Source organism: Rhinoderma darwinii, chromosome 2 (genome assembly GCF_050947455.1).
Source record: "Rhinoderma darwinii isolate aRhiDar2 chromosome 2, aRhiDar2.hap1, whole genome shotgun sequence".
In the NCBI taxonomy this organism is placed as follows: Eukaryota; Metazoa; Chordata; class Amphibia; order Anura; family Rhinodermatidae; genus Rhinoderma; species Rhinoderma darwinii.
In genome coordinates this window covers 426,410,010-426,436,668 of record NC_134688.1, presented here as the reverse complement: position 1 = coordinate 426,436,668, position 26,659 = coordinate 426,410,010, and the positions used below count along the sequence as shown (strand labels likewise).

At 43.8% G+C, this 26,659-nt stretch overlaps 1 protein-coding gene across 4 annotated transcripts in view; it reads right to left on the bottom strand.

Annotated features, from left to right (window-relative positions):
• The window catches only part of SSH2 (slingshot protein phosphatase 2), a 209,363-nt gene extending 184,039 nt beyond the window's left edge, over nt 1-25,324 (bottom strand). For all 4 annotated transcript variants that reach the window (XM_075854338.1, XM_075854340.1, XM_075854341.1 and 1 more), the window contains exon 1: nt 25,057-25,324. In XM_075854338.1, the coding sequence (XP_075710453.1) occupies nt 25,057-25,119 (63 nt within the window). In that variant the 5' untranslated portion in view covers nt 25,120-25,324. The remainder of the gene's footprint in view (nt 1-25,056) is intronic.
• Between the last annotated feature and the right edge of the window lie 1,335 nt (nt 25,325-26,659).

Genomic DNA, 26,659 nt, shown 5'->3' with positions numbered 1-26,659 from the left:
AGTGCCGTGTACAGGGGTACAGAATCGGTAAAAAAAAATGCTTCGCTCTTTTCTCCAGGGTCCTTGGCAGCCTCTGACTGCTGGGCACACTACACAAATGTTTGTAGCAAACGTTAATGCGTTTGTGCACTTCGGGAGCGGGATTCCTGTTTAATTATAAAATGAGGGTACTCATATTAGGTCATATGGACCTAACTCAAGTGGCTATAAGCTGAATGACACCATGTACACACAAATGATCCCTGGTTGATCTCACCTGTAGGTGTGTCACATAATGAAGCATCTCACCACTCGAATCCTCATTAACCTTCCCTGCACTTGTATAAGACAGCGTTTCCCAACAAGTCAAGTGTCTGCTGTCACCTAAAAGTCACCTTTTACTTATTGTAACACTCAGCTGAACATGTAGAAACAGTCATTTCAGTTCATTGTTATGTTGACATAGTTGGTAACGGCATTCCAGTGCACTGCGAATATCAGCGACTCCTTCCTGTACAAGAGCATTTCCCCTTGTCCTGCCCAGAGCTGAACAATCACCTAAACTTTTTCTATAAACGGCTCATCTAATTTAGAAATGCCCACCCATCCATTAATTTCTGCTCCATTTTATGATACAGAACGCTTATCAGGCCCTGTATTTGGAATGAGTAAGGCCTCATGCACACTTCCTTCACGGTTTTATAGGCCGTTTTTGACGGATCCGTGTGCCCGTTTTGTTATCCGTGTGCACTCCGTGTTTCAGTTTCCGAGCATGGTACTGTCCGGGGTGCTGAAAGAGCATGGTTGTTCAGCGCTAGTCACTGTACAGGATGCTGAAAGAGTTAATGGGCTGCACTGATCGGCGGTAACTCTTTCAGCACCCTGGACAGTGAGTGACTAGCGCTGAAGAATGACCATGCTCAGTGCTCGCAAAGTACAATTCTAATGAAATAAAAAAAATCAGTTCATTCTTCCCCAGAACTCCCTGCTTTTTCCTCCTGTCCGGCCTCCTGGGATGACGTTTCATCCCAGGTCACCACTGCAGCCAATCACAGGCTGTAGTGGCGGTCACATGGGATAATAGTCATAACAGAAGGCCGGCCTCCTGGGATCACACACTTCATCCCATGTGATTGCCTCTGCAGCTAATCACAGGCTGCAGCGGCCACTTGGACTGCCGCGTCATACCGGAAGGTCGGACTGGAGGAAGAAGAGGGACTCGTCACCAAGACAACGACCGGGGTACGCATGAGCTGCTTTTTATTTTTATGAGCAGCCTCTTCTCTCTATCAGTGCTGGATAGAGAAAAGTGGCTGCCGATTAGTGTAATATCTCTAATGTACTTCTGCCCGCCCGGCTGTTGCTAGGCAACGGCTCAGTCACACACGGACGGCACACAGATGCCTTCCGTGTGCCTTCAGTTTTTTTGACGGCCCCATTGACTTGCATGGGCCTCACGGTCACGGAATCTCAGACGAAAGTAGGACATGCTCTACTTTTGTCGGAACGGAGCAACGGTACCATCAAAAAAACTGAAGTGTGCTAGGCCCCATTGAAATGAATGGGTCAGGGTGCTAGCGGTCAGAAAAATGGCTAGCACACTATAGGAAAAGACTGAAGTGGGCATGAAGCCTTAACGTTAAATCCTTTAACAAGGATCCACTGGAGAGTTAGTCTGGTGCCAGCAGATGCAGAAAATTCCAACTTCAATAGCGTATATTAGAGTTGCTGCAATTAAAAAGCTTGTAGTTGGGTCTTTAGATCAAGAGGCGCTTGGTAGAGTATCCCAGGAGCCAAAAAATTTTACTTTGAAAAACAGTAGAGGGTTCGAAGTGGGCCACTCACCTGAAAACTTCAGCTAAGAAAAACGAAATGACAATCAGATGTCTGTCCAATGAACTTTTGATGGTACTTTCAGCACCTACCGTACGGACCACAGGTAACGGGTAATCAAGGTTCAATTCCAGAGAGGAGAATCTGCTACCACATCCAAAAAAGGGAGCAGGCAAACAAGATATCCACCTCTAAGTAGTGACAACGTTTGGTTTTTTTTACATGGGAAAAGCACCTAGTCAAATATTATGCATCAAAAGATTAACATAGCATCAGGGGTAATGCATTAAGAAACAAAATGTGCAAAATTATTTTCTGCAGCTTTTTTTTTTGTTTTCTTTTTAATGTACACCGTGTTCCAAATTATTATGCACATTGGATTTAAGTGTCAAACATTTAATTATTAGTTTTTCAATTAAACTCATGGATGGTATTGTGTCTTAGGGCTCTTTGGATCATTGTAATCAATCTCAGACACCTGTGATAATTAGCCAGGTGTGCCCAATCAAAGGAAAACTACTTAAGAAGGACGTTCCACATTATTAAGCAGGCCACAGGTTTCAAGCAATATGGGAAAGAAAAAGGATCTCTCTGCTGCCGAAAAGTGTGAAATAGTGCAATACCTTGGACAAGGTATGAAAACATTGGATATTTCAAGAAAACTTAAGCGTGATCATCGTACTGTGAAAAGATTTTCAGCTGATTCAGAGCACAGACTGGTTCGTTCAGATAAAGGCATAATGAGGAAGGTTTCTGCCAGACAAATTAATAGGATTAGGAGAGCAGCTGCTAAAATGCCATTGCAAAGCAGCAAACCGGTATTTGAAGCCGCTGGTGCCTTTGGAGTCCCGCGAACCTCAAGGTGCAGGATCCTCCAGAGGTTTGCAAGTGTGCATAAAGCTATTATTCGGCCACCCCTAAACAATGCTCACAAGCAGAAACGGTTGCAGTGGGCTCAGAAATACATGAAGACTAATTTTCAAACCGTGTTGTTTACTGATGAGTGCCGTGCAACCCTGGATGGTCCAGATGGATGGAGTAGTGGATGGTTGGTGAATGGCCACCATGTCCCAACAAGGCTGCGTGTCAGCAAGGTGGCGGCGGAGTCATGTTTTGGGCTGGAATCATGGGGAGAGCTGGTAGGCTGGTTAGTTCTCTTTACAACCTTTAAAATGTTTTGATCTCTGTTGTGCATAATAATGTGAAACAGTGCATTTTGAGTTTTTTACTTCTAAAAAAAATCTGTTATCATTAGGAGATTTGTTCAATAAAATTCGCATTATACTCCAACGGTTGATGGCTTGAAGATTATACTGACTGTCAATTGCATCGACTATTTAGGAAAATCAGCGAAAAACAACATTTGCATAATAATTTGGAATGCGGTGTATGTGTAACCTTTCCGCATGGTTTAGATAACGAACTAATTCCACTTTCAGACTGTAGCATAATACATAATGTAGCTTAATACCGAGCATAGGACAATTGTCTAGTGCATATTAGGCCTAGTTCACACTGAATTTTTTTGGCGCTGTTTGATGCAGAAACCGTGCCAAAAACGCCTCCCATCGATTTTAATGGGAGACGAATGTTTTCCGTGAGCGGAAAAACGCTCATGGGAAAGAGAAGCGTCATGCACTTTCAGGCGTTTACACCTCTGACCTCCCATTGACATCAATGGGAGGCAGAGAAAACGTTTTTCACAGCGTTTTTTTTTACCATCGGCGCTCAATGGCAGCGGTCCAAAAATGCCACAAAAAATTAACACTACGCATCAAGCCTCTCAGAACGTAGTGACATTAGGGCACGTTCAGACGTATTTTCGGTGCAGATTCCAGAAGTGGTGAATGCTTGGGCAAGACAACTTTCACGAATGAAAATAATCCAACAAACAGAATTGACTTTAGAATCGGCCACGTTCTTTCACGTCACAAAAGGCACCGACAGACAGCAGCAAATGCTCTAAATCTGCCTTCTAAAATTACTAGTGAATGGGCAGATAAAGAGTTAAGTGCAACCTTAATGGATTATATAATTATGTGCATGACAGGAAGGGTACAGAGCATTAACCCCAACTCAAAACGAGCCCATAGAATTCTATGGGTGATAAATTACGAATCCATAATATGAGCTTGTGGAAGATCCCTAAAGCTACATAAATACTTGGTCACACAACAAAGTCCTTATCGGTCTGCGTCGGGCTGGTATACCTTTTTTTGAAGCATGGAATAGCGTAGACGACTATGCTATTCCATCTGGAAGAAAACCCACACAAAAAATAAATAAAAAAAATGACAAAACATACTGCACAGAATTAACATGGGAGCTTATGGGTGATGGATGCCACTCTATGGCGCCCATCAGAGGTATACGTTAAATGTATACCTCGGGTAGCTCCCGACATCTATATCCACATATTGAAAGCGAAGTCTGGGGCTTTACCAGCGCGGGAATGCCTGGCCGGCGTGTTGACTACCCTCAGGCTGGGGACCTTGGATTTGCAAAGCTCCTGACATCACTTTCTCTATATAAACAGTGACGTCAGAAGCAGTGCCAGAGTCCCCGGGCAGAGCGCTAGCTGATGCTCTGCCCGGGGACTAGGGAAGCTCCTGAAGTCATTGTCCATATATAGCGCTTGTAGATGGACAGTGGCTTCAGGAGTTCTCAGGGCCAGTCCCCAGACTACGCATTCCACCATACACCGGGATACCTTTTGGCCTTTCATCTGAGTCTTCCCAACGTATAACTCCGACGGAAGGCCAAAACGTGATGTGAATGAGGCCTAAGGGTATGTTCACACGGCCTATTTACGGACGTAATTCGGGCGTTTTAACCCCCGAATTACGTCCGAAATTACGGCTTGAAAGCATTGACAAACATCTGCCCATTGAAAGCAATGGGCTGACGTTTGTCTGTTCACACGAGGCGTATATTTACGCGTCGCTGTCAAAAGACGGCACGTAAATAGATGCCCACGCCAAAGAAGTGCCTGTCACTTCTTCAGACGTAAATGTAGCAGTTTTCCATGGACTCCATGGAAAACCAGCTCCAGTTACGTCCGTAATGGACGCGGCGTTCAAGCGCCTGCACATGCCGTTACGGCTGAAATGACGGGGCTGTTTTCTACTGGAAACAGCCCCGTAATTTCAGCCGTTACGGACGCTGCCGTGTGAACATACCCAAAGACTGGCAGGTCATACCCCAGTCTTAAACTGAAGTGCCCCGAGTACAATGGGTCAAATTTATTAAAAGGTGCAAGCCTCTTAATGAATTTGCAGCAGTGCACTTTTTAATAAATTAGAAGTGGATCCAAAAAAGGAAGGAGAGGTATAAAGAATAGACGGATACTCCTTTGTTTGGCTCAAAAAAAAACTGCCCCTAAAACTGCATCAAAACTGCCTGTGTGATCTTGGCCTTAGAAAGATTTGATAAATCTCCCCCAGTATTATTGTGCAGCAACACCAAATTCAACCCTTGAGTGACATTTGAATTTCATAGGAATGCACATGTTGTGGAATTCGGTGCGGAAAATCTGCATCAAAATTGCAGATAAACACAGGTAACTCCACAGGTAAAAATCCCTAATATTGGGGGTGTTAATACATTTTAGGTGCATAACCTACATTTTGATGCGGAAACAGATGCTGCAGACTTTGGTGCTATAGCTATATATATATATATATATATATATATTTATTTTATTTATTTTTTATTATACATACACTTGTTAGATACAATTCTTAGATTTTAAAATTATCCCCGCAGGTCAATTTACATGCGGGAAAAATACTACCATGATGTTACTTGAAAACTCTACTTCACTAGTACTGTATTACGATTACAAATTTGCTGCAGGAAATCCACGCGGCAAATTTGCACGTAATTCACATTGTTAATATGGCCTACCAATGTTTTCTGGCATATAAATACATTGAAGACTCTTGTCGGACCCCATATTTTTAATGACCCTACGCTATTTTTCACAACGTTTTTTCTGATAAAGTGGGTGGGGCTTCAGTCTTGCACCGATTGCATCCTGCGATTCACTCAAGTGATGCTGCATAACTGAGGGATACTAAGAGATGGCGTCTCATGTACATAACAATTCTATCAACACATTGTGGTCAGTCAAAATTATTGCTGTTGCACTAGAAAGTGTCTGCTTGAAGCCCCAGCCTAAGGCCATGTTCACACAGGGCGGACACGCAGCGTAAAAGTACACAGCGTATCCGCCCTGGATGCCGCAGTGAATGCCGACTGAACAACCGCACCAAATTGTGGTGCAGTTTTTTGGCCTGAATGTCCACTTTGGAAAATAGCACGTTAAAAATAGAATTAGACTTACCGGTAATTCGGTTTCTAGTAAACCCTGCATGACCGTACCAAAGGAGGTAAGACCCCGCCTCTAATATGGACAGGAAAACGCACAAGAGGTTAAGTAGCCCCACCCCACCGTTCCTCCTCAGTGTAGGTCTTCTAACCTTACATATCTATTACTCATCGTAAATAATGTTCAAATAACAAATAAGGGGGGGGGGGATATAAGGGTGCTGTCATGGAGGGTTCACTAGAGACCGAATTACCCGTAAGTCTAATTCTATCTTCTCAAAGCACCCTCCATGACAGCACCACAGGAGAATTCCCAAATAATAATTGGTTTAAAGGGGGGGGGGGGGGGGGGAGACGACAACAGCGTGGAGACCTTTCCTACCGAAAGAAAGATCCTTGCTGGAAAACAGATTTAATCTGTAACATTTTGTAAAAGTGTGAACAGATGACCAGGTAGCTGCTTTGCAGATCTGTTCAATGGATGCATCAGCTCTTTCTGCCCAGGATACTGACAGAGCGTGTTGAGTGGGCCTTCAGATCTGGGGGAGACATGTGGAGGTTTTTAGAAGCTACACAGATCGCCTTTTTAATCCATTTTGCCAGTGTATTTTTTGCCACCTTATTTCCCTTATTGGGACCATTAAATTGAATGATAAGATTAAGATCTTTCCTCCACGAGCTTGTGGACTCCATATACTGTAGGATAATCCTGCCGACATCTAGTGTGTGAAACTCTTCTTTTTTGTTTGTTGGATTTTGACAGAATGAAGGAAGAACTACATCTTGTGACATGTGGAAGTTAGACATTACCTTAGGAAAGGTGGCGTGATCTGGATGGAATATAAGCCCATCATCTAGAATTCTAAGAAAGGGATCCCCAATAGTGAGGGCCTGAATTTCTCCTACCCTTCTAGCTGTGGTTATAGCTACCAAAGTCTGCCTTCCAAGAGAGATGATTTATCTTACAGGAAGATATAGGTTCAAAGGGAGAGAACATCAAACCTCTCAATCCTACGTTTAAATCCCAAAGAGGCAGAACTACAGAAGGTCTGGGAGATAATCTAGATGTTGCCACAAAGAATCTTTTTATCCATCTATGGGAGGCCAGATCTTGAGAAAAAAAATTACTCATAGTGGATACTTGAACTTTTAAGGTTTTAGTCCTTTTTCAAGGCCTGATTGCAGAAAGTCCAATATCTGTGCAAAATTAGGATGATGAACCTCAGGAAAGGAGTCGCCACACCAGGATAAGAATTTCTTCCAGACCTTCCCATAAATGGCGTTAGTGAAATTTTTCCTACTTTTTTGTCAGGCCCTCAGAAGCCTGGCTGCAAAGTGACATTTTTTCGGCTCGGAGTGTAGGATTGGCTCATGGTAGAGAAGATCCGGGAGTGATGGTAGAATCAAAGGATCTGTTATCATAAAATTGTTTAGGAGACCAAACCAGAACCTTTTGAGCCATAGAGGAGCGATCAAAATAAGACTGGTTTTCTCTAGCCTGAGTTTCTGTAAAACCCGTGGAATCAAGGGGATAGGAGGGAAATCATATGCTAGACTGAACTACCATTTGTGAGTTAGTGTGTCTACCCCTATGGATTTTTCTTTGGGGTTTAGAGAAAAGAATTATAGTATTGGTGTTTCACTGGTTGGCAAAATAGATCTACTTCTGGGGCACCCCACCTGCTGGTAATCTGAAGAAAAAAAACTTTTGATTCAGGCACCACTGTGGAATTTACAGCTTTCCTGCTCAGAAAGTCTGCCTGTGTATTTAGAGCCCCTTTTAGATGGAGGGCTGAAATGGACCAGAGTCTTGGTTCTGCCCAGTAGAATATTTGTGAGGCCAAGAGTTGGAGATTTCTCTTTTTTGTGCCTCCCTGAATATACTCTTAAGGGCGGATTTACACGCGCGTGTGCGTGTAAAAAACGTGGCGTTTTGCGTGCGCAAAAGGCACTTAAAAGCTCCGTGTCATGTTCATATGGTGCGCGGCTGCGTGCTTTTCACGCAGCCGCCATCATTAATGACACTCCATTTGGATGTTTGTAAACAGAAAAGCACGTGGTGCTTTTCTGTTTACATTCATTTTTTTACTGCTGTTGCGCGAACAACGCGCGTCCCACTGAAGTGCTTCCGTGGGGTGCGCGTGATTTTCACGCACCCATTGACTTCAAAGGGTGCGTGATGCGCGAAAAATGCAGAAATATAGAACCTGTCGTGAGTTTTAAGCAGCGGACTCACGCTGCGCAAAAATCACGGACAGTCTGCACTGCCCCATAGACTTGCATAGGTCCGTGCGACCCGTGTGAAAATCACGCGGGTTGCACGGACGTAAATCACGGTGGTGTAAATCCGCCCTAAATCTGTGCCAATGTTCTTCCGGATACCACTGCACCCCATCCCAATTTGCTTGCGTTTGTTGTCACGGATTATAGGAGGGGGATGCCAAACTACTCCTTTGTCCAGGCTCCTGTGGTTCAGCCACCAGATAAGGGAACTTTTTACTGAACCTGTTAGGAGTATTTTCTTGTCTAGCGTTAGGGAGGATTTGTTCCATTTTGACAGTATCAGAGCCTGGAGATTTCTGAAGAGTAAGGAATGGGAGATGGGTTATGACCATTTTGTTTGGGGGGTAGGAGGAGAACCCTATTTTGAACCCTTCTAATAGGGAATTCAAGATCCATTCATTAGAAGAGAGGTTTTCCCATTGTGGAAAAAAAAAAAATTTAAATTCTGCCTCCTACCCTGGCGTCATTGTCTATGCTGGTTAGGTCTGTTCTGGTAAAGGAAGATATTTCTTCCTCCTTCCCCTTTGGGGTAGCTCCACCGGCCTGATTTACCTTTTTCCCTATAGGATTGTTGTTGATTAGGAAAGGGGCGAAAAAAAAACCTCTCTTTTTTGTAACTCTAGGTTCGGGAATGGTTTCCTTTTGATCTGATGCCTTCTCTAAAATGGTATCCAGATCTGGACCAAACACATATTCTCCTTGAAAGGGTATTGCGCAGAGTTTGTTTTTTGATAGTGGATCCCCAGACCACATTCTTTAGCCACATGGCTCTTCTTGTGGTGTTAGAGAGTACGCTAGCTCTATAAGCAATTTTATTGCTTCTGCGGAGGCATCCACCAAAAAAAACCGGTGGCTTTGGAGAGAAGGGGAATGACGCAATAATGTCTTCTCTAGGAGTGCCCTCTCGGAGGTGAACCTCAAGTTGATAGAGCGATCTAAACATAGATCTGGCTACAGAGGTGGCACCGATATTCATCTGTAATAGAGTAGAGGTAGCTTCCCAGGATTTTTTGAGGAGACGGTCAGCCTTCCTGTCTGATGGTTCTTTTAGTTGGGAAGAGTCTTCAAACGGAAGAATAGTCTTTTTCCACACCTTTGCCACCGGAGTATCAATTTTTGGTATTTCAGACCAGGATTTACTTTTCTCTTCGTCCAGGGGGAATCTTTCTCTAATTACATGAGGTATGGAGATCTCTGGAAATTTCCATTCATCCTCAATAAGTCCTTTGAGGTTTTTATGTATAAGAAATACTGGTCTTCTCTAGGTTCTTAGGCCCGCAAACATCTCATGTTGGACAGAGCGTGATTCTTGGACTTCTTCCACTGCTATTGTACTTCTCACTACCCCTAGCAGTTCGACCATAAATTCAGATAAGAAATAATATTTCTCTTCTTTCTGTGGCGTCCTCTAGTACACCTGATACTGACGGAATATAACTGCCACCTTCAGAACATGAATCCTCTTCCACCATGATTTTTCGTTTTTTAGGTGTGGGAGGGGCGTCAGTTGGGAGGTATGTTTGAGAAAAGGATGCATCCTCAGGATTGTATCTCCTGTTTGACCATCCCTTTAATTTCCTCCAGTAAAGATGGCTGCTCATCCCCGATAACTTTTTCTATACACATTTGACATAAATTCTTGTTAATTGAAGATAATTTTTTTAGGTGCAAAATAGTACATATACAAAACTGGGTTTCTTTTTTAGGCTTTGAAGGGGGATCCTTTTCCGCATATACACAAGAAATAGACAAGATAACAGGATTAAGCCGGCGTATTAAAAAAGAAAAAAGCAGATCTCACCCCCTTTCCCTGGAACAAATTTACGGATCCAGAGGCCACGCAAGGCTCAGAACAAACAGATTTGAGGGTCGGATTATCCATCCCAAGGAAAGACTTGACAAAACCAAAAACAGTTGTCAGTAACAGAGATCATACCTGAGAATGAACCCTATGTCCAGGAGACCATTAAGCCAGGTGACCGGGATTAGCGTAGGGAAATCAGCCAATCATTAAAAGGAGGGAGATTTGCTTGACTTCCTGTAGGCCTTTAACCCCTTTCTGATTTCTGGGAAAGGAGATTCCATGTGGATATTCACTGACGCTAGCGGTGGGCGCCATGTTTTTTCGGAGCATCGCCACTAAACCGGAAGTGCATCATGATGCCGACTGGATGTGATGATGCCGGCGTGCGTCTCATAGTGCAGCGCACGCTAGACGTAGAGGTGTCAACGCTACTTCTCATGTGGAAGTAGCATGGCTAGGGAGCTCCAGAGGGGACCGTAGCCAGTATCAACCCCAGCTTTACCAGAACGGCGCAGGAGGGGTTGTCGTAGGTCCCAGACCCAGAAGGGAATGGGAGCAGCAAAAGGTGTAGGTAGGACCAAACCCCCACTGCCTGGTGGATTATTTGTTACTAGCCTTCCCTGCCAACAGCCCAGAGATGGTAGTATTCTCTTGTTGCCAGATAGGGACAGGAAAAAATACTGAGGATGAACGGTGGGGTAGGTCTATTTAATCTCTTGTGCTTTTTCCGGTCCATATTAGAGGCGGGGTCAAACCTCCTGTGGTGTGGTCATGGAGGGTGCCTTGAGAAAAAGGCCATACTTACCTGTAGCCATGGCGACACGTCCCTCTTCCGTCCTGCAGGCCGGCCTCCTGTGGGATGATGCTTCATCCCGTGTGACCCCTGCAGCCTGTGATTGGCTGCTGCAGTAACATGGGATGAAAAATCATCCCTGGAGGCCGGACTGGACGCAGGAGTAGAGAGTTCTGGGTAAGCATGGGCAATAAAAAATTTCTACTTGTGATTTTTGCGGTGGAATCGCAGCTTTTCTGCAGCAAAAATTGCAACATCATGTATTTGTTGCGGGTTTTACCTTCCCATTGAAATCAATGGGGAAAATTTGCAAACAGAAAAGGAGCAATTTCACAACATAAAATTGACATTCTGCAGATTAAGGCTATGTTCACACGGGATATTTTGCCGAGTTTTTTGACGCGGAAACCGCGTTGCAAAACTCAGCAAAAACGGCCCGAAAATGCCTCCCATTGATTTCAATGGGAGGCGTCGGCGTCTTTTTCCCACGAGCAGTAAAACTGCCTCGCGGGGAAAAAGAAGAGACATGCCCTATCTTCGGGCGCTTCCGCCTCTGACCTCCCATTGACTTCAATGGGAGGCAGAGAAAGCGTATTTCGTGCTGTTTTATGCCCGCGGCGCTCAATGGCCGCGGGCGAAAAACTCCGCGAAAATCGGCATGCAGGGAGAGGAATATCTGCCTCAAACTTCCAAATGGAATTTTGAGGCAGATATTCCTCCCGCAAAATACCCCGTGTGAACATAGCCTAAAAAACTGCACCACAGGTCTATTTATGGATGGTTTTTCGGCTGTTTTTTTACGCAGCGTGTGAATGAGACTTGGTTCAAATTTCATCCACTCTGCTGCTACTGTATTACGCTGCGGATTTTCTGCAATGAAATAGGTTACGGAAAATCAACAGTATTTACGCTACGTGTGAACCCAGCCTTATAGATACAAAAATCTCTCTAAATATTGGAGCGGATACCAGGACATCAAAAGGTAAAAAAAAAAAAAAAAAAAAGGGATTCTCTGGCAAGGCTGTCTCACGCCTCATGTAGAAAAATTAAAATCCAGGACGTTCGCCAAGAAAACTACCGGCTGGCATGAGTCATAAAGCATTCATTTTACATCTTTAGCAACTGAATTGGCTGCTATAGTATGTGCAATTAATGAACACATATAGTGACAGCGTTACATGATTAGAGAAACATGCAATTAATGAATCAGCATTTTCCATCACGCAGAACACTTTATGCCATGATAAGATAGTGTGCCGACATATCATGGGAGGAACAATTCAATATTCTTAAAAGGGGTTGTTTCATCAAGACCAGCGAATCTATGCAGTTCAATGGCAAAGAAGGGTATAAACACACACCGCAGATTTGTTGCATACATTTCTGTGACTGTCCCATTCATCTGAATGGGGCTGGCAGACATTCATGTGCATGCTGCAGAAGCAACAAATCTGCCATGTGTGAATATCCCCTAAGTGGGTAGGAGGGGTCCGACAGAGGCTCATCTCACGCAGGATCAAAGATTCGGGCATGTTGAAATCCAACATGCACAATGCTTCTGTCTCCCCGACATCTGCCGTCAGGTAACAGTCGAGAGGCCCTCATACACATTAGATCGTCGGCCGATCCTGTGGGGGTTTGGACGAAGTTTATCTACGGAGTATGGCCAGAAGCCCTCACTATAGTAACGACATTTTTTTCATAAACCAAAAGTATAAAAAGAAAGAAGTTTAAAACTGTGGGGCGTTGAATGGAATTTGTGTGAAAATTTAGTCATGACTACAATTAACCCTTTTATCACCTCCCCAAGTAATGGGGTGTACAAAGCTGAAATCTATACCTCTGTTTACTGGGTCACTGCACTGATGGGTTAATAAAAAAAAATAGATCAAGAATTATTAGTGTTCGTGGGGTGGGGGGGGGGGGGGTCACTGGAGGACATCACGTCCCTCAATAACACAGGCAGACAAAGGGAAATTACCTTTATGAACATGAATGCGATATGAGGGCATTGGGATATTGGGCTTAAATCACAAAATGAATTATTTTCTGAAATTTATAGACATATATACACCTATATATATATATATACACACACACAATTTTTTTTTTTTTCTGGACTTTCCTGAAATAATCTTGGTAAAGAACCAAAAGCAGCTCCATCTGCACAGCAAGATGCCACCAGATTAATAGCTCCCTCCATGTCCCACACACCTCTACAATCAACAAAGAGGTCGTTTCTTATTACGGACACAAGACTTCCCTGAGTCACACCCTGTGTCTTGTCAGCTTCGCCATCAGGGAAACCATTGTCCATGACAGATGGCACGTGTGAACCAGGCCATACTGTTCAGACGAGCTGAAGCTCTAATATAATGGAAAGATTTCAGAAAGAATTGCATCAGTTAAAGCCCCACATCTGATGAGGCCTGTAATTGTCTGAATAGGCAATAACTCAGTCAAATGGCTTCAAACACGACGGCCTTGAGAACCAGTTTGGCAGTACAGACAGGACTAAATGATTATCATTGCCAGACAAGGATTCAAATGATATGTGAATAATTGAAGGCTACTCCATCGGTAGGACACAACATGCACCTCACAGGGAGGGCACACAAGACCATTACTCCGTCTCTCCGCTTTCCCCTCATGTCAGCGTCCATAGTTATACCAAGCATTTCTAGCACAATCGTTTCCACTGCTACAAAGGTTAAATATGGTTCTATAAGCCATTATATGAGACAATAAGACTGCAATCATTACAAAGTCTGTCAGACAGATCGTCTCTGTTCAGATCACGTGAGGGCCATACAGTTCTGTTATACATTATGAAAAAAGAAAAAAAATTCATTTTTTTTTTATTTAATTTTTTCTTAGATGTTCCTTTCACAAGGTTATATGTTGTACTGCATATGCTATGGAATCTGTCATACTACTGTTCTTCCTATATTGTTGAAATTTCCTGTATTGTAAAGTGCTCACCGCCTTTTGTTACACTGTAATTGTACAGTGAATAAACACATTGCCCTTAAATGCAAACAGGTTCACACGTAGCAGAATAAGGCCTTATTCACACGAACGTGATATACGTCCGTGATTTTCACGCGCGTCCCACGGACCTAGGTTAGTGAATGGGGCCGTTCAGACAGTCAGTGATTTTCACGCAGCGTATGTGCGCTGCGTAAAACTCACGATATTTCCTATACTTGCCCGTGTTTCGCGCAGCACGCACTCATTGAAGTCAATGGGTGCGTGCAAATCAAGCACGGCACACGCAAGCACTTCCGGGTGACGCGCGTGATTCACGCTACAGCTGGTAAAGAAGAGAAGGGAAACATAAAATCCCCTCCTTCTTTACGGTGTCGTCAAATAAAAAGGGAGTGTCATAATGATGCCGGCAGCAGCCACGCACCATATACAAGTCACACTAAATGTTAGCGCGCGCAAAACGCAGCGTTTTTTGGAGGCGCAAAACGGACACATTCGTGTGAATAAGGCCTTACTGCGGATTTTCCACAACTGATTTGGTTGCGGAAAGTCCGCAGCATAATACAGTAGCAGCAGAGTGGAGGAGATTTGAACAAACCTCATCCAGACGATGCCTAAATGATGAGCGGAAAATCCGCACAGAAATGGACGTGCGGCGCGGTTATTTAGTCAGGATGTCAATTGGATTTGCGTAATTGCTCCTTTTTTGTTACAGGTTTTCTTCATTGAATTCAATAGGAAGGTAAAACCCGCAACAAATGTCAGATGTTGCGATTTTTGCAGCGGAAAAGCTGCGATTACACTGCAAAAATCGCAACTCAGAAGAAAAAAAATCTTATACTGTGCTTCTACATCCAAGCCAGCCTCCTGGGATGAGGTTTCATCTCCTGAGACCCCTGCGGCCAATCAAAAGCTGCAGCAGACACATGGTATGAAAAGTCATCCCAGGAGGCTGGGCTGCAGATGTGTCGCCATGGCTTGGGGTAAGTACGAAACATTTTTTTTTATACGTGCAGTTTTCAGCAGCTGACATTCCGGCCGAATTTGATGTGGTTTTTCAGGCGGAATTCCCTGCGGCCACCGGGGCCGATACACTGTGTACCTTTATGCAGCGTATCCGCCCTGTGTGAACTTACCCATATGCTATATTCACATAGGGCAGATATGCTGCCTAAAAGGGAAAAACCACATCAAATTGTGGTCCAGTTTTTCGGCCGGAATGTCCGCTGCTGAAAACTGCACATACAGAAAAAAAAACAAAAAACATTTCCTACTTACATTGCCATGGCAATACAGTAGCAGCAGAGTGGATGAGACTTGAACAAATCTCATCCAGATGCGGCCTTAAAAAAAATCTGCTGAAAAAAACGTTCAGAAATTGACCTGCGGTGCGGTTTTTCAATCAGCATGTCAATTTATGCTGCGGAATCGCTGGTTTTCTGTTGCGCGTTTTCCCCTATTGAATTCAATGGGGAGGTAAAAGCCGCTACAACTAGTATATTGTGCAATATTTGCTGTGGAAAGGCTGCGATCCCGCCGCAAAAAACGACGACTAAAAAAAAAACAACTCTACTTACCCGTCGTGGCGACGTGTCCCTCTGACATCCTGCAGCCCGGTCTCCTGGGATGACGTTTCTAGGGGGCAGCGATCACACGGGATGAACAGCCATCCCAGGAAGTCGGTCTGATTAACGGATGTTTTCCGCATCGGACCTTCCGGACAAAAAAAAACTGCACCACAATTTGGTGGGTTTTCTCGGCCAGGATTGCCTGCAGGGTCCAGGGCAGATACGCTACATACTTTTATACACCGTATCCACCCTGTGTAAACATAGCCTAAGGCCTCATGCAGACGAATGTATTATGACTCTGTAAATCCTTGGAGTTGTATGGAGCAGTAATAGGGCACCTATAGCACCGTATGAAAGTAAAGTTTAGGGCCATACTTTACCTTCATATGCCTCAAATTTCATACAGATGTTTTTCCATACAGAGCCATAGGGACTCCACGTGTCTCTGTAGAGCTTCTGTGCACGCAAAGTAAAACTAAAATGTCCTTCAAGACGGATTGTACAAGATCACCAGACAGGTCCCGCAAAAGTATTTAGGCCTCCTTCACATACAGTATATCTTTTTTTTTTTTTTTTTAGCGTATATAAAAACACAGCACACACACACAATGAAAAACTGGTAGGATTATCACCCCCAAAAACCTGAACCTAGATATGTGTGAATTCAGCCATAGAAAGCAGCTCCTACTTCTATGGGTGCATAGTGACCATCGTATGACAAAACTTGTTCTTGAAAATTTTCCCCAATCTCTTCTGATCACTTCCAGCACGCTGAAAATTCTGAAATGCAGTTGACTGTTTTTTTTATCAGTGCCTGATGTGTATAATGAGTGCCAGACAGAAGAATCCATATTTATGATATTATCCAATACCAAGACTTTTTGCTCCTTAACCCTATCAGACCTTTATTTTTCAGCAATAAACAAGTGAAAACCTTTGTACTAGCATTCATGTAGCGGGTCAAACCAAATGTGCACGTGAAAGAATATACATACCAAGCGTGCCTAAAAATCACAACTTCATGCGCAAAACCCTTCAGGGGAGATTTATTCGGACTGGTGTTTCATACGGCAGTCTTCAAAAGAAACGAACTGGAGCGAGACGCAACGTTATTAGGAGTCGCATGCCTCTTAATAACGGTCGCATTTTCTGCTGTCTGTAGGTCACAGAATGAAATCTACAACAGCAGCGAGTGGCCATGCATTCTACCACTAAGCTCTATATACTTTTTTTTTTTTTCAAAAAGGTTCGAGAGCTGCGGGCATTTTTGTGACTTTTGGGCAGTTCAAAACTTTTCTACGCCAGAAAACTGGCATAGAATTGCTGTTAAATTCTCCCCCTCAACTCACAATCTACCCATTATTATATAAGAGAACTAAACTTTAATTTTGATTAAATAAAAAATTACGTGAAGACATGTAATCTAAATCTAGACGCAAATCGGAGGAGTAGGGATCAAGTACACAGTCTTAATGAGTGATCATTGGATGGGTTCAGGTTCTCTTATGTAATTCGCTTTGGACAAAAGCGGATTATCAAAGTGTCTTCCATTTAATCAACAAAACACGCTGTCGTATAGATTGGATCTACAGCTACTAATGGACTTTCTACATTAACCAATTTTTACTGTCCTGGATTACGTCAAGCAAAAGGACTCCAATATTCGGCACTCATGGACAAGTGCTGGCACAGCCAACCAGTATATTATTTTAAATGTGACCCTGTGGTGCTATCCCAATATCTGCTTATGATACAAGCCAGGTGGGAATGCACCTGGCTGATCACTATGGGATGGTCAACAGCATGATACGTATAATACACCAGAATAAACCGCCTTTTATCCGGCATCCAAGGGACTAGATGGGTGGTGGGTTGACAGAGGGTCATTGGAAAATGTATTCAAATTTGTAAGGCCGGGTTGCCACGGGTCAGATATGCTGCATAAAAGGTACACAGCGTATCCAACCTAGAAATTCTGTCAGAAAAAAACGTACCACATTGTGGTAGTGTTTTCGGGCAAAATTCCTGCTGCAAAAAGCAGCGTTTGAAAAAAATAAAAATAAAAAGTTCACACTTACCCTGGCGATAGTCATAGCAACGTGTCCCTCCGTTGTTCGTGCCATCCAGCCTCCTCTGATGCAGCAGTCACATGGGGTGAAACATCATCCCAGGAGGCCGGCCTGCACGAAGAACAGAAGAAAGCCGGGGTGGTAAGTAGAAGCTTTATTATTATTTTATTTTTTTGGAGTTGCAATTTTTGTGGCAGAATTGCAACGTGTATTGCGAGTTTTACAGCCCCATTGAATTCAATAGAAAAAAACGCAATATAAAAAAAAAAGGGACATGCTAGGGATTTAAGTTCCGCACCGCAGATCTATTTCGTTGCAGATTTGCTAAATCTCATTCACTTTGCTGCTACTGTAAATACTGTGTAATTTCCACCAAGAATTCCATTGTGGAAATTCTGCAGCGTTTACTCTACGTGGGAACACGGCCTTAGGCCTCACCCGCACGTCAGTATTCTGGTCAGTATTTGGAAGCCTAAGGCCTCACGCACATGGCTGTGTTCGGTCCAGGACATACGGACTGCATGTTGGCCACATTTCCCCGCACCATACACAGTTTCAGTACAGGACAGAATTCCTGCAGGGAGGCATGGACACCTAGTGTAATACATAACTATGATGCTAGGAGCCCGGCTCCCTGAACAGTGTTCGGTCCGGGTAATGCGACAGACATGCGGTCCGTATATCACAGACCCAACACAGCTGTGTGCATGAGGCCTAAGGCCCGTGATTATGGAGTGTCATCCGTGGGCCGTCCGCAATTGCGGACCATGCACATACAAGATGTGCATTGACTAAGTAGCCCGGAACGCAAATGCGGCCCTTAAAATGACTCGTCCTATTATTCTGCGGTTCGGGCTCCCGGCCAATGCACGGACTGTGAAAACCATAGAATAGAACGTGTCCTATAGGATCTGCAATTGCGTATAGTCTGCGGACCGTAATGTCACGTGCAGGAGGCCAAAAAACACAGAAGAGGTGCAAATCTTTCCACTATGGGTTCACTCTGTTTATGTTCCACTTCTGGTTTTGGCTTCCAAATACTGACATGTGCATGAGGCCTTAGGGTAGAAAACCTGCACACAACCATATGACAACGCAGTACACTGCATATCATCAATGTACAGAAGCCGTGTGAACATACCCTTATATTAACAGCAATTCCCTCAGGAAAAAGAGCTCTTCAAGGAATAGGAATTGGCCTGATTTATAGCAAAAACAGATGGCATAAAAAAATGACATGTGCCAAAACTTGGTAGCGCACAAACACTGATTGAGGAAATGTCTAGAAGCATCCGTATCAACATACGCAGCACAAAACTATTAATCCTACAGATAAATCTAGGTTGTTACAACTACGAGGCCATCTTGAAGTGCGCTAATCAATTTACTACACATACTTGGTTGTCACGGTAACGCCAGCATGTCAAAGGGGCGTAATGGGCCGAGTCATATTTCAAGCACGGTTATAATGGCTCCGTCATCTGCAAAGCTCCGAAACAGCTGCTGCCGCCTGCAGAATACATTATCATTATAAAGCGCCGGCACCGTACAGGGCACTCTCTTAATTCACATCTTCCTTTAGGAAAAGCAAAGATAACACGACGTTTACTACTTATAAATTATGCACGTTTTTTTCCACAACTGAAGTCTGCCACCAGCGTACATAAGCAGCGGTGTGCCCAAATTCAAAAGTACAACCAGCTGCTTGGCGTATCATGTAAATGCAGCGTGGTACGGGACTATAGGACAGATAATACAGGATTAGCTCCAAAATCAATAAAACAGGAAACGGTGATAATGCTTTCTCCATCCTGGCAGGCAAAGGGTTAAGACACAACGACGATGGAAATGAAAGCTCAATGAATGTTCTAAATTCAATGACTGTTCCAGGCAGCGATCACCAATCTAGGTAAGTGTGGGTGCTAACCAGCAGACCGAGGAATAATTATACGGGAAGTCATTCATTCCAATGCAAAGAGACAAATAAATCAGAAGGGGTTATATATATATATATATATATATATATATATATATATATATATATATTTTTTTTTATTTATTTTTTACTAAAGAAAAATCTCAAAAGGAAACAAGTTATTTCTACAAATATATAAATAACATGTTCAGACATCGCACTGACAGCCAAAATAAGCCCCACATGCTGTGCTAACACACGTTTATGGCTCTGTTCACACCACGTTCGGTGTATACAATTAGAGTAGGCTGAAGTTATCAATAGATGAGCCCGGAGGACGCATGTATACGGTTTTGGCTTGAAAAACGCATGCAAAATCTTCAGCAAATCAACACGGTGTGAACAAGGCCTAAAGAAAAAGCATAGTCCTCTGCACTTTCCTGTACAGCGGGTCACTGCAAAAAAACGAATACAGCCAAGTGTACTTTTTTAACATGGGTTCTATGTATGACCTATGCAACTGTATAGCAAACATCGGGTCTTTACGTTCAGTGTATACATCAGGAGATTTTCCCGACATATACGCTGAAGGGAAAACGTGGTGTGAACAAAGCCTGAGGCGTCATGCACACAACCACAGTTTGGCGGCCGTATACTATCCTCAATTGCAGATAGTATAGAACACATGCTTTCCTATGGGCCAATGCACACGACCGTGGTTTCCACTGTCCGTGCATTGCCCGAGAGCTCAGACCGCACAAAAAAATAGGACATGTCATTATAGCGTCTGCATTTGCGGTACAGGTTCATTGAAATGAAAGTACATCTTCTGTGTGCACATGTTCGTGATTGCGGCCGGCCCGCGGATGACACTCCGCGGCCAGTCCATGCCCTAATCACGGACCCTACACACACCGTGCACAGGAGGCCAAACAAAGACAAGTTTGGGCTCATTTTTGTGAGTACTTATTCCAGGACGTAATATTTTTTTATATGTATTTTATTTTTATTTATTTTTTTACAAAGATGGGGATAAATCCCAGCAGGAGGAAGAAGAGAAGTCTACCACAAAGCTCCAATAAAGCCACATGCATGCCATAAGGATACTTGTTTGGTATAAATTGGGCCCATTATAGGCTATGGATACGTTCAGCATATACTCCGGGAGCATTTCCCAGCATATACCCCGGACATACACATGGAAACATACATAGCATTACTTCATATCAGACCACCCCTGTCCATATGCCGGATTAGGGAATATGGACGTCATGGGTGGTCCCACGTTCAGGACCCCTCTATCAATCAAAACAAAGGTTATCCATTTCTGCTGCACTCAAGTCATCCATGTATTACATTGATGGCTATTAGTCGGAATGGTTGCCATGTAATACTAATTTTCCCTGATCCTGTCTGGCCAGAGAAAGCTTCCCCCCAGAAAAAAATCCAATGTTTGCGGGGGGGGGGGGGGGGTGGTGTCGGGAGCCGGTGCCGCGGTGATCGGCTGTACACAGCAGCAGCTTCAATATAAAAGGGGAATTATCTGATGAGACAACGACTAACACATGCCTCAACCATAAACCAAAAAGAGTAGATACGGTTTTCATGGGAAAATCTTATGCACATGGCAATGCGGAGAGCTAGGACCGAACTCAAGGCACTGTATTCTGCCGAAGATACAATGATTCTAGAGGAGAATACCTTTGCAATATGACATGTAATACTGTAAGAAAAAGCCTCCAGGCAGCAGGTTATAGAGCAGAAGAAGCAGAGTAGATTGAGATATCATTTTGTGCAAAAGGAAAACATGTAATTTATTGTTTTAAAACCCTTTTCACTGAGGGCTAAAGAGTCCAGTGGGCGGTCTCAGCTTCCCTATATGTGAAGGCAGAAATAGCTAACAGAGTAGGACCGCCCAAATGTCTCTTAAACCTGGAGTTAGCAGGGATTGATTCTGGGAATACCCCTATAAATGATTATCACCTATCCACAGGAAAGGGGATAATAACCAGATTGCTGGGGTCCACTGCTTAAGGGGTTCTGAACCGCTTGTTCCTCCTTACTGCTCGACCGCATATTGAATGGAGAGGCAGTCGAGCACGTGTGCTGCCACTCCATTCAAAGTCTATGGAAATTACGGAAAAAGCGGAGTACAATGCTCTGTCAGTCCCTTAGACATTGAATAGAGTGGTGGGCACATACAATGCTCTGATGAATTCACGTGGTGACGAAACGCTTCAGCACTTGTACCCTGTATGTCACCCGCCCGGATTTGACTGGGCACAGCCTCGGAAAATGTATTGCTGCTAGCGCTGCACATGCGACCTCTATGGACGATTAATGTAACCGCTTGTTTTACGGTTCACAAGCGGCTCCTCAGACATGGACATTTGATTGCCGTGTATTGTTACCGCTTCATACACGGTCCCACTGGTAAATAGTGTGGCCTAGCAATCCTGGTGCGGCTTCTTTTGGCGTGGACTTGCCAGAACGCTTTGCTGCCCAATACGGAGATCGCATTTTGCATTAGTTGCAAGCCAACTACATGAACTCAGTCCAAGTCCTCAACCAGTGGGGCGATACATGATGCTCAGCACATCTGAATTTGTACCGATCCTATGGCCGTTGCTACGGACTTAAAGAGGCTCTGTCACCAGATTTTGCAACCCCTATCTGCTATTGCAGCAGATCGGCGCTGCAATGTAGATTACAGTAACGTTTTTATTTTTTAAAAACGAGCATTTTTGGCCAAGTTATGACCATTTTTGTATTTATGCAAATGAGGCTTGCAAAAGTACAACTGGGCGTGTTTAAAAGTAAAAGTCCAAGTGGGCGTGTATTATGTGTGTTACATCGGGGCGTGTTTACTACTTTTACTAGCTGGGCGTTCTGACGAGAAGTATCATCCACTTCTCTTCACAACGCCCAGCTTCTGGCAGTGCAGACACACAGCGTGTTCGAGAGATCACGCTGTGACGTCACTCACTTCCTGCCCCAGGTCCTGCATCGTGTCGGCCACATCGACACCAGAGGCTACAGTTGATTCTGCAGCAGCATCAGCGTTTGCAGGTAAGTAGCTACATCGACTTACCTGCAAACGCCGGTGCTGCTGCAGAATCATCTGTAGCCTCTGGTGCCGATGTGTCCTCGCTCGTCTGACACGATGCAGGACCTGTGAGTGACGACACAGCGTGATCTCTCGAGAACACGCTGTGTCTGCACTACCAGAAGCTGGGCGTTCTGAAGAGAAGTGGATGATACTTCTCATCAGAACGCCCAGCTAGTAAAAGAAGTAAAAACGCCCCGATGTACGCACATAATACACGCCCACTTGTACTTTTACTTTAAACACGCCCACTTGGACTTTTGCAAGCCTCATTTGAATAAATACAAAAATGGTCATAACTTGGCCAAAAATGCTCGTTTTTTAAAAATAAAAATGTTACTGTAATCTACATTGCAGCGCCGATCTGCTGCAATAGCAGATAGGGGTTGCAAAATCTGGTGACAGAGCGTCTTTAAGTCCACAATTTGGACTTGCTCTAAGTCCCCTGTTATTGGGGACATATATGGTGGATAATGATTTAAACACCTACTGGACCAATTTCTGCTTTCCATGATTGGATGAGTAGATTACAAATTCCCACAAACGTTTTGCGCGCGTTGCAGTTCCGTGTGGCATCAGTGTTTGGTGCGTGGCTGCGTGTTTTTTGCGCATATGGCCTCGTTAGGACACGTGGTTTTAATGTTTAGAAACATAAATGAAGGAGGTAGTTTTATTATTTCCTTAATTTAGTCAACAACTGTAGCGCAAATCATTGTCTGTTCTTGCAGGTCAGAACCCATCTACTTCAAACGAGTGTGGCTTGCGAGCGGTTATACGACCCACAAGAATACTTTTATGAAAAAGTTTTTGGACTATTTTCACAAAAACATTTAAACTGCCAAGAATGGTCCCTCTTAGTAAATTACTAAAAGAGATTATATATATATATATATATATATATATATATATATATATATATATATATATATATAATCACACAGCAATAACCGCATGCATAGACATCTATTTTATTTTTGGTGTTATATTAGTATCACCCTGTGTGATTTACGGTTTCAGATCGACATAGAACACTGGTCTCGTGGACGTAATATGGACTCCTTGGGTGTTGTATTTCATCGCAGAGCTTGTACAGAGGCGAAATTCAGCCACATCCTATGATGCCCTAACAAAACCCTTTATAGACCTAAATCACTTAGGCCTAATTCACACGATTGTGGCGCATCTCGGACGTGAAAAACTGCAGTTTTTCAAGTCCGAGGTGCATCCTTGCTCGGCGCTGCGGGACGAGATGTCTCGCATCCACCATAGATGAGAGTCTATGCAGGGATGCGTGACAAGAACGGACATGTCCTATTTCCCACGGACCCTTCACACGGTCCCTTTGAAACAACGGCTGTGTGAACGACCACATTCAATTACATAGGTCCGTGGGACGGCCGCTGTTTCAACGGCCATCTCACGGACGTTTATCACGCTCGTGTGAATTAGGCCTTAGACAAATTACATACCCACGAGAAAAAAAGTCTAGCTGCCTGGGTAACAATGCCCCAACTATATTATGCCAAGTGCGCTATTTAGATTTTGGGTGCAATTTGTGCCAATTTCACTAACTTATAAATTCGTGCATATTACGACACTATTGTCCCCACAAGTCGATGAAAACAACTCTGCCACGCAAGTATTGACCGGTCACGGACAACAGTAGAAAGTCGCACAACTTATATCGTACAAAAGCCACATAAAACCCAAAACTTATCAGTAAATGAGAACTCGACTTGCCCTGAGCAAGGAAACGCTTCACATTAGATGCAGCTTTTGTGCGTATCAAGTCATGTGACTTTGTACATCGCTTCATAGAAGTCAATGGAGATAACTTGAGACAATTTCCACCGACTTCTAGCGCTCGTGACTTTATCTGACATTGTCGTACGATAAATACGTTGCATGATATGCAGGCGTTGGCAGCTTCTAGATGCATCAGGACGCAAACACTTAGTGACTCCGTGTATTTCTATGGAACCGAACCAAAAAGCCACGGTTCCTGCCAGGTACCACCACCCGGCATTAGTGGCGGTCCAGTTGTACCCCGAAAGAGCAGCAATGGAATCAGGAGAACCCCTGGAGGGCAGTGGCAGACAACACTAGAGAAGCCCAGAGGAAGCCAGTGTAGTCACAATGACAGGGACGCAAATAACTGCAGTGTACATCCCTCTTGCAGCATAACCGGGCAGCAGAGTGTACCCCTGGGGTGTAGAATGGCAGAGCAGGCCCTGGCACATCAAGGAAGGAAGCAAAAGGATGGCGAGGAGACAGCAGCAGCTCCCGCGCATGCGCAGTAAGGCGCCGGTGGACACTAGAAGGCAGGAAGAGCTGGCAGCACCAGACAATAGAAGAACATTGGACCCTCATCATCCTCATCACTCACCGACACGCAGGGGCTGGAGGTCGTGCTGGGGGTGGGGGATCGCTGCACCGTAACCAAAGCCATCTAGTAGCTGGAGAAGGAACACTGTAGTCGCGACCGGGCTGTCATTATTATCCCATGGAATAATGGAAGGCGAGCTGATATCCCGCTGAGAAGAAGGATTCCTGTGATGTAGTCCAGCGCCCTATATCCTGTGGCTGCTGCCGGAAAACCCTTTACACCCGCCGCCTATCCCCACACTGAGAGGAAAGGCAGCAGCGCTGTGTGTATGAGCCGACCACGCATGCGCAGACTGTCAGCCGTCACTTAGCCACACCCGTTTAACCACTGCAGCGCTTCAGCGCTGGATATCCCGTTTATATAATTATCAGAAATGACATATATGTTCACTTTTCTACGTTATTATTGTCACACTTACTTCTCATTTGAGGAAAACTGCTCGTTAATCCATAAAAAGTGAGGCTACCGCTGATCAGCCGGCAAGGAAAGGGTGCTTAACCCCTGAGTTGCCGCTGCCGTCCAAATTTATGAGCCGCAAGCTGTAGTACTGCCAAGCTGAATATGTCAGATCATTATACAGTGTGTGGATCACATCCCATCAGCGTCCCTTGGGAATAGAGACGATGATGAGAAATTATTTGTATAGATTGAAATTTTATGACTGAAGGGAAACAATCATGATAGAAAAAGTCAATGGCTGGCTAGTAAATATTCGAATATTTATAAATCTAGTAGAAATCCATGTCAGTAAATGTGAGACTGCTGGAGATAGGGGCACATCAATAATCAACTCTAATGAATGACTGAGCAATTAAGACAAGCTGCAATCATTGGAGAAAACTCAAGGCTGGATCTTGGACAATCGGTTCAAATAAGACATTTACATGTAGCGATAAGCGGCACAATTATAGAAAAAAAGGCCAAAATGTGTCAATGTAAATAGGATGAACGACTGAATGATAAACAACACAGTGATCGCTTCAAAAATTGATTGATTACGGTTTAAAATGATCATTCACATTTACGTGATATTGTTTTAACATGAAAATAAAATGTTCCTACCATACAACTTGTTGCTACTATCCTGCAATGCTCCTATGATCAAATATGCAAAGGAAAATAAAGTAACAAAAATATAAACATCCATCGTGGTGGATTATTGCCAATTGCTCATATAAAAAATGTGAAATATTAAAAGGATTTAGTTTTAGAATCTGTAACATTCATTCTTTCTAGCTCAATAACCCCATTTACAGGGAGCAATTTTGTGTTTAATGTAACTGTATGATCAAGCGACTATTCACTCTAGATGGAAATGTGTTTTATTGGAAGCATTCAAAATTATTTATTGTGCATACATAAGAATTTAGGATGAAGAAGAACAACATAATGAACAGAGGGTACATACATATGGCGATGTCCTACTATAGGTAATATATAATCACAAGAACAGTTGGAGCGCTGCAGGTTTCCCGGCTTTTACCACAACGCCACTTTCGTCCATGCGCTGTGTCTGGTATTGCAGCTTAGGTCATATTTACTTGTATGGAGCTGAGCTGCTGTATTAGGCACAGTGCACATCAAGGCGGTGCGTTTAGTAAAA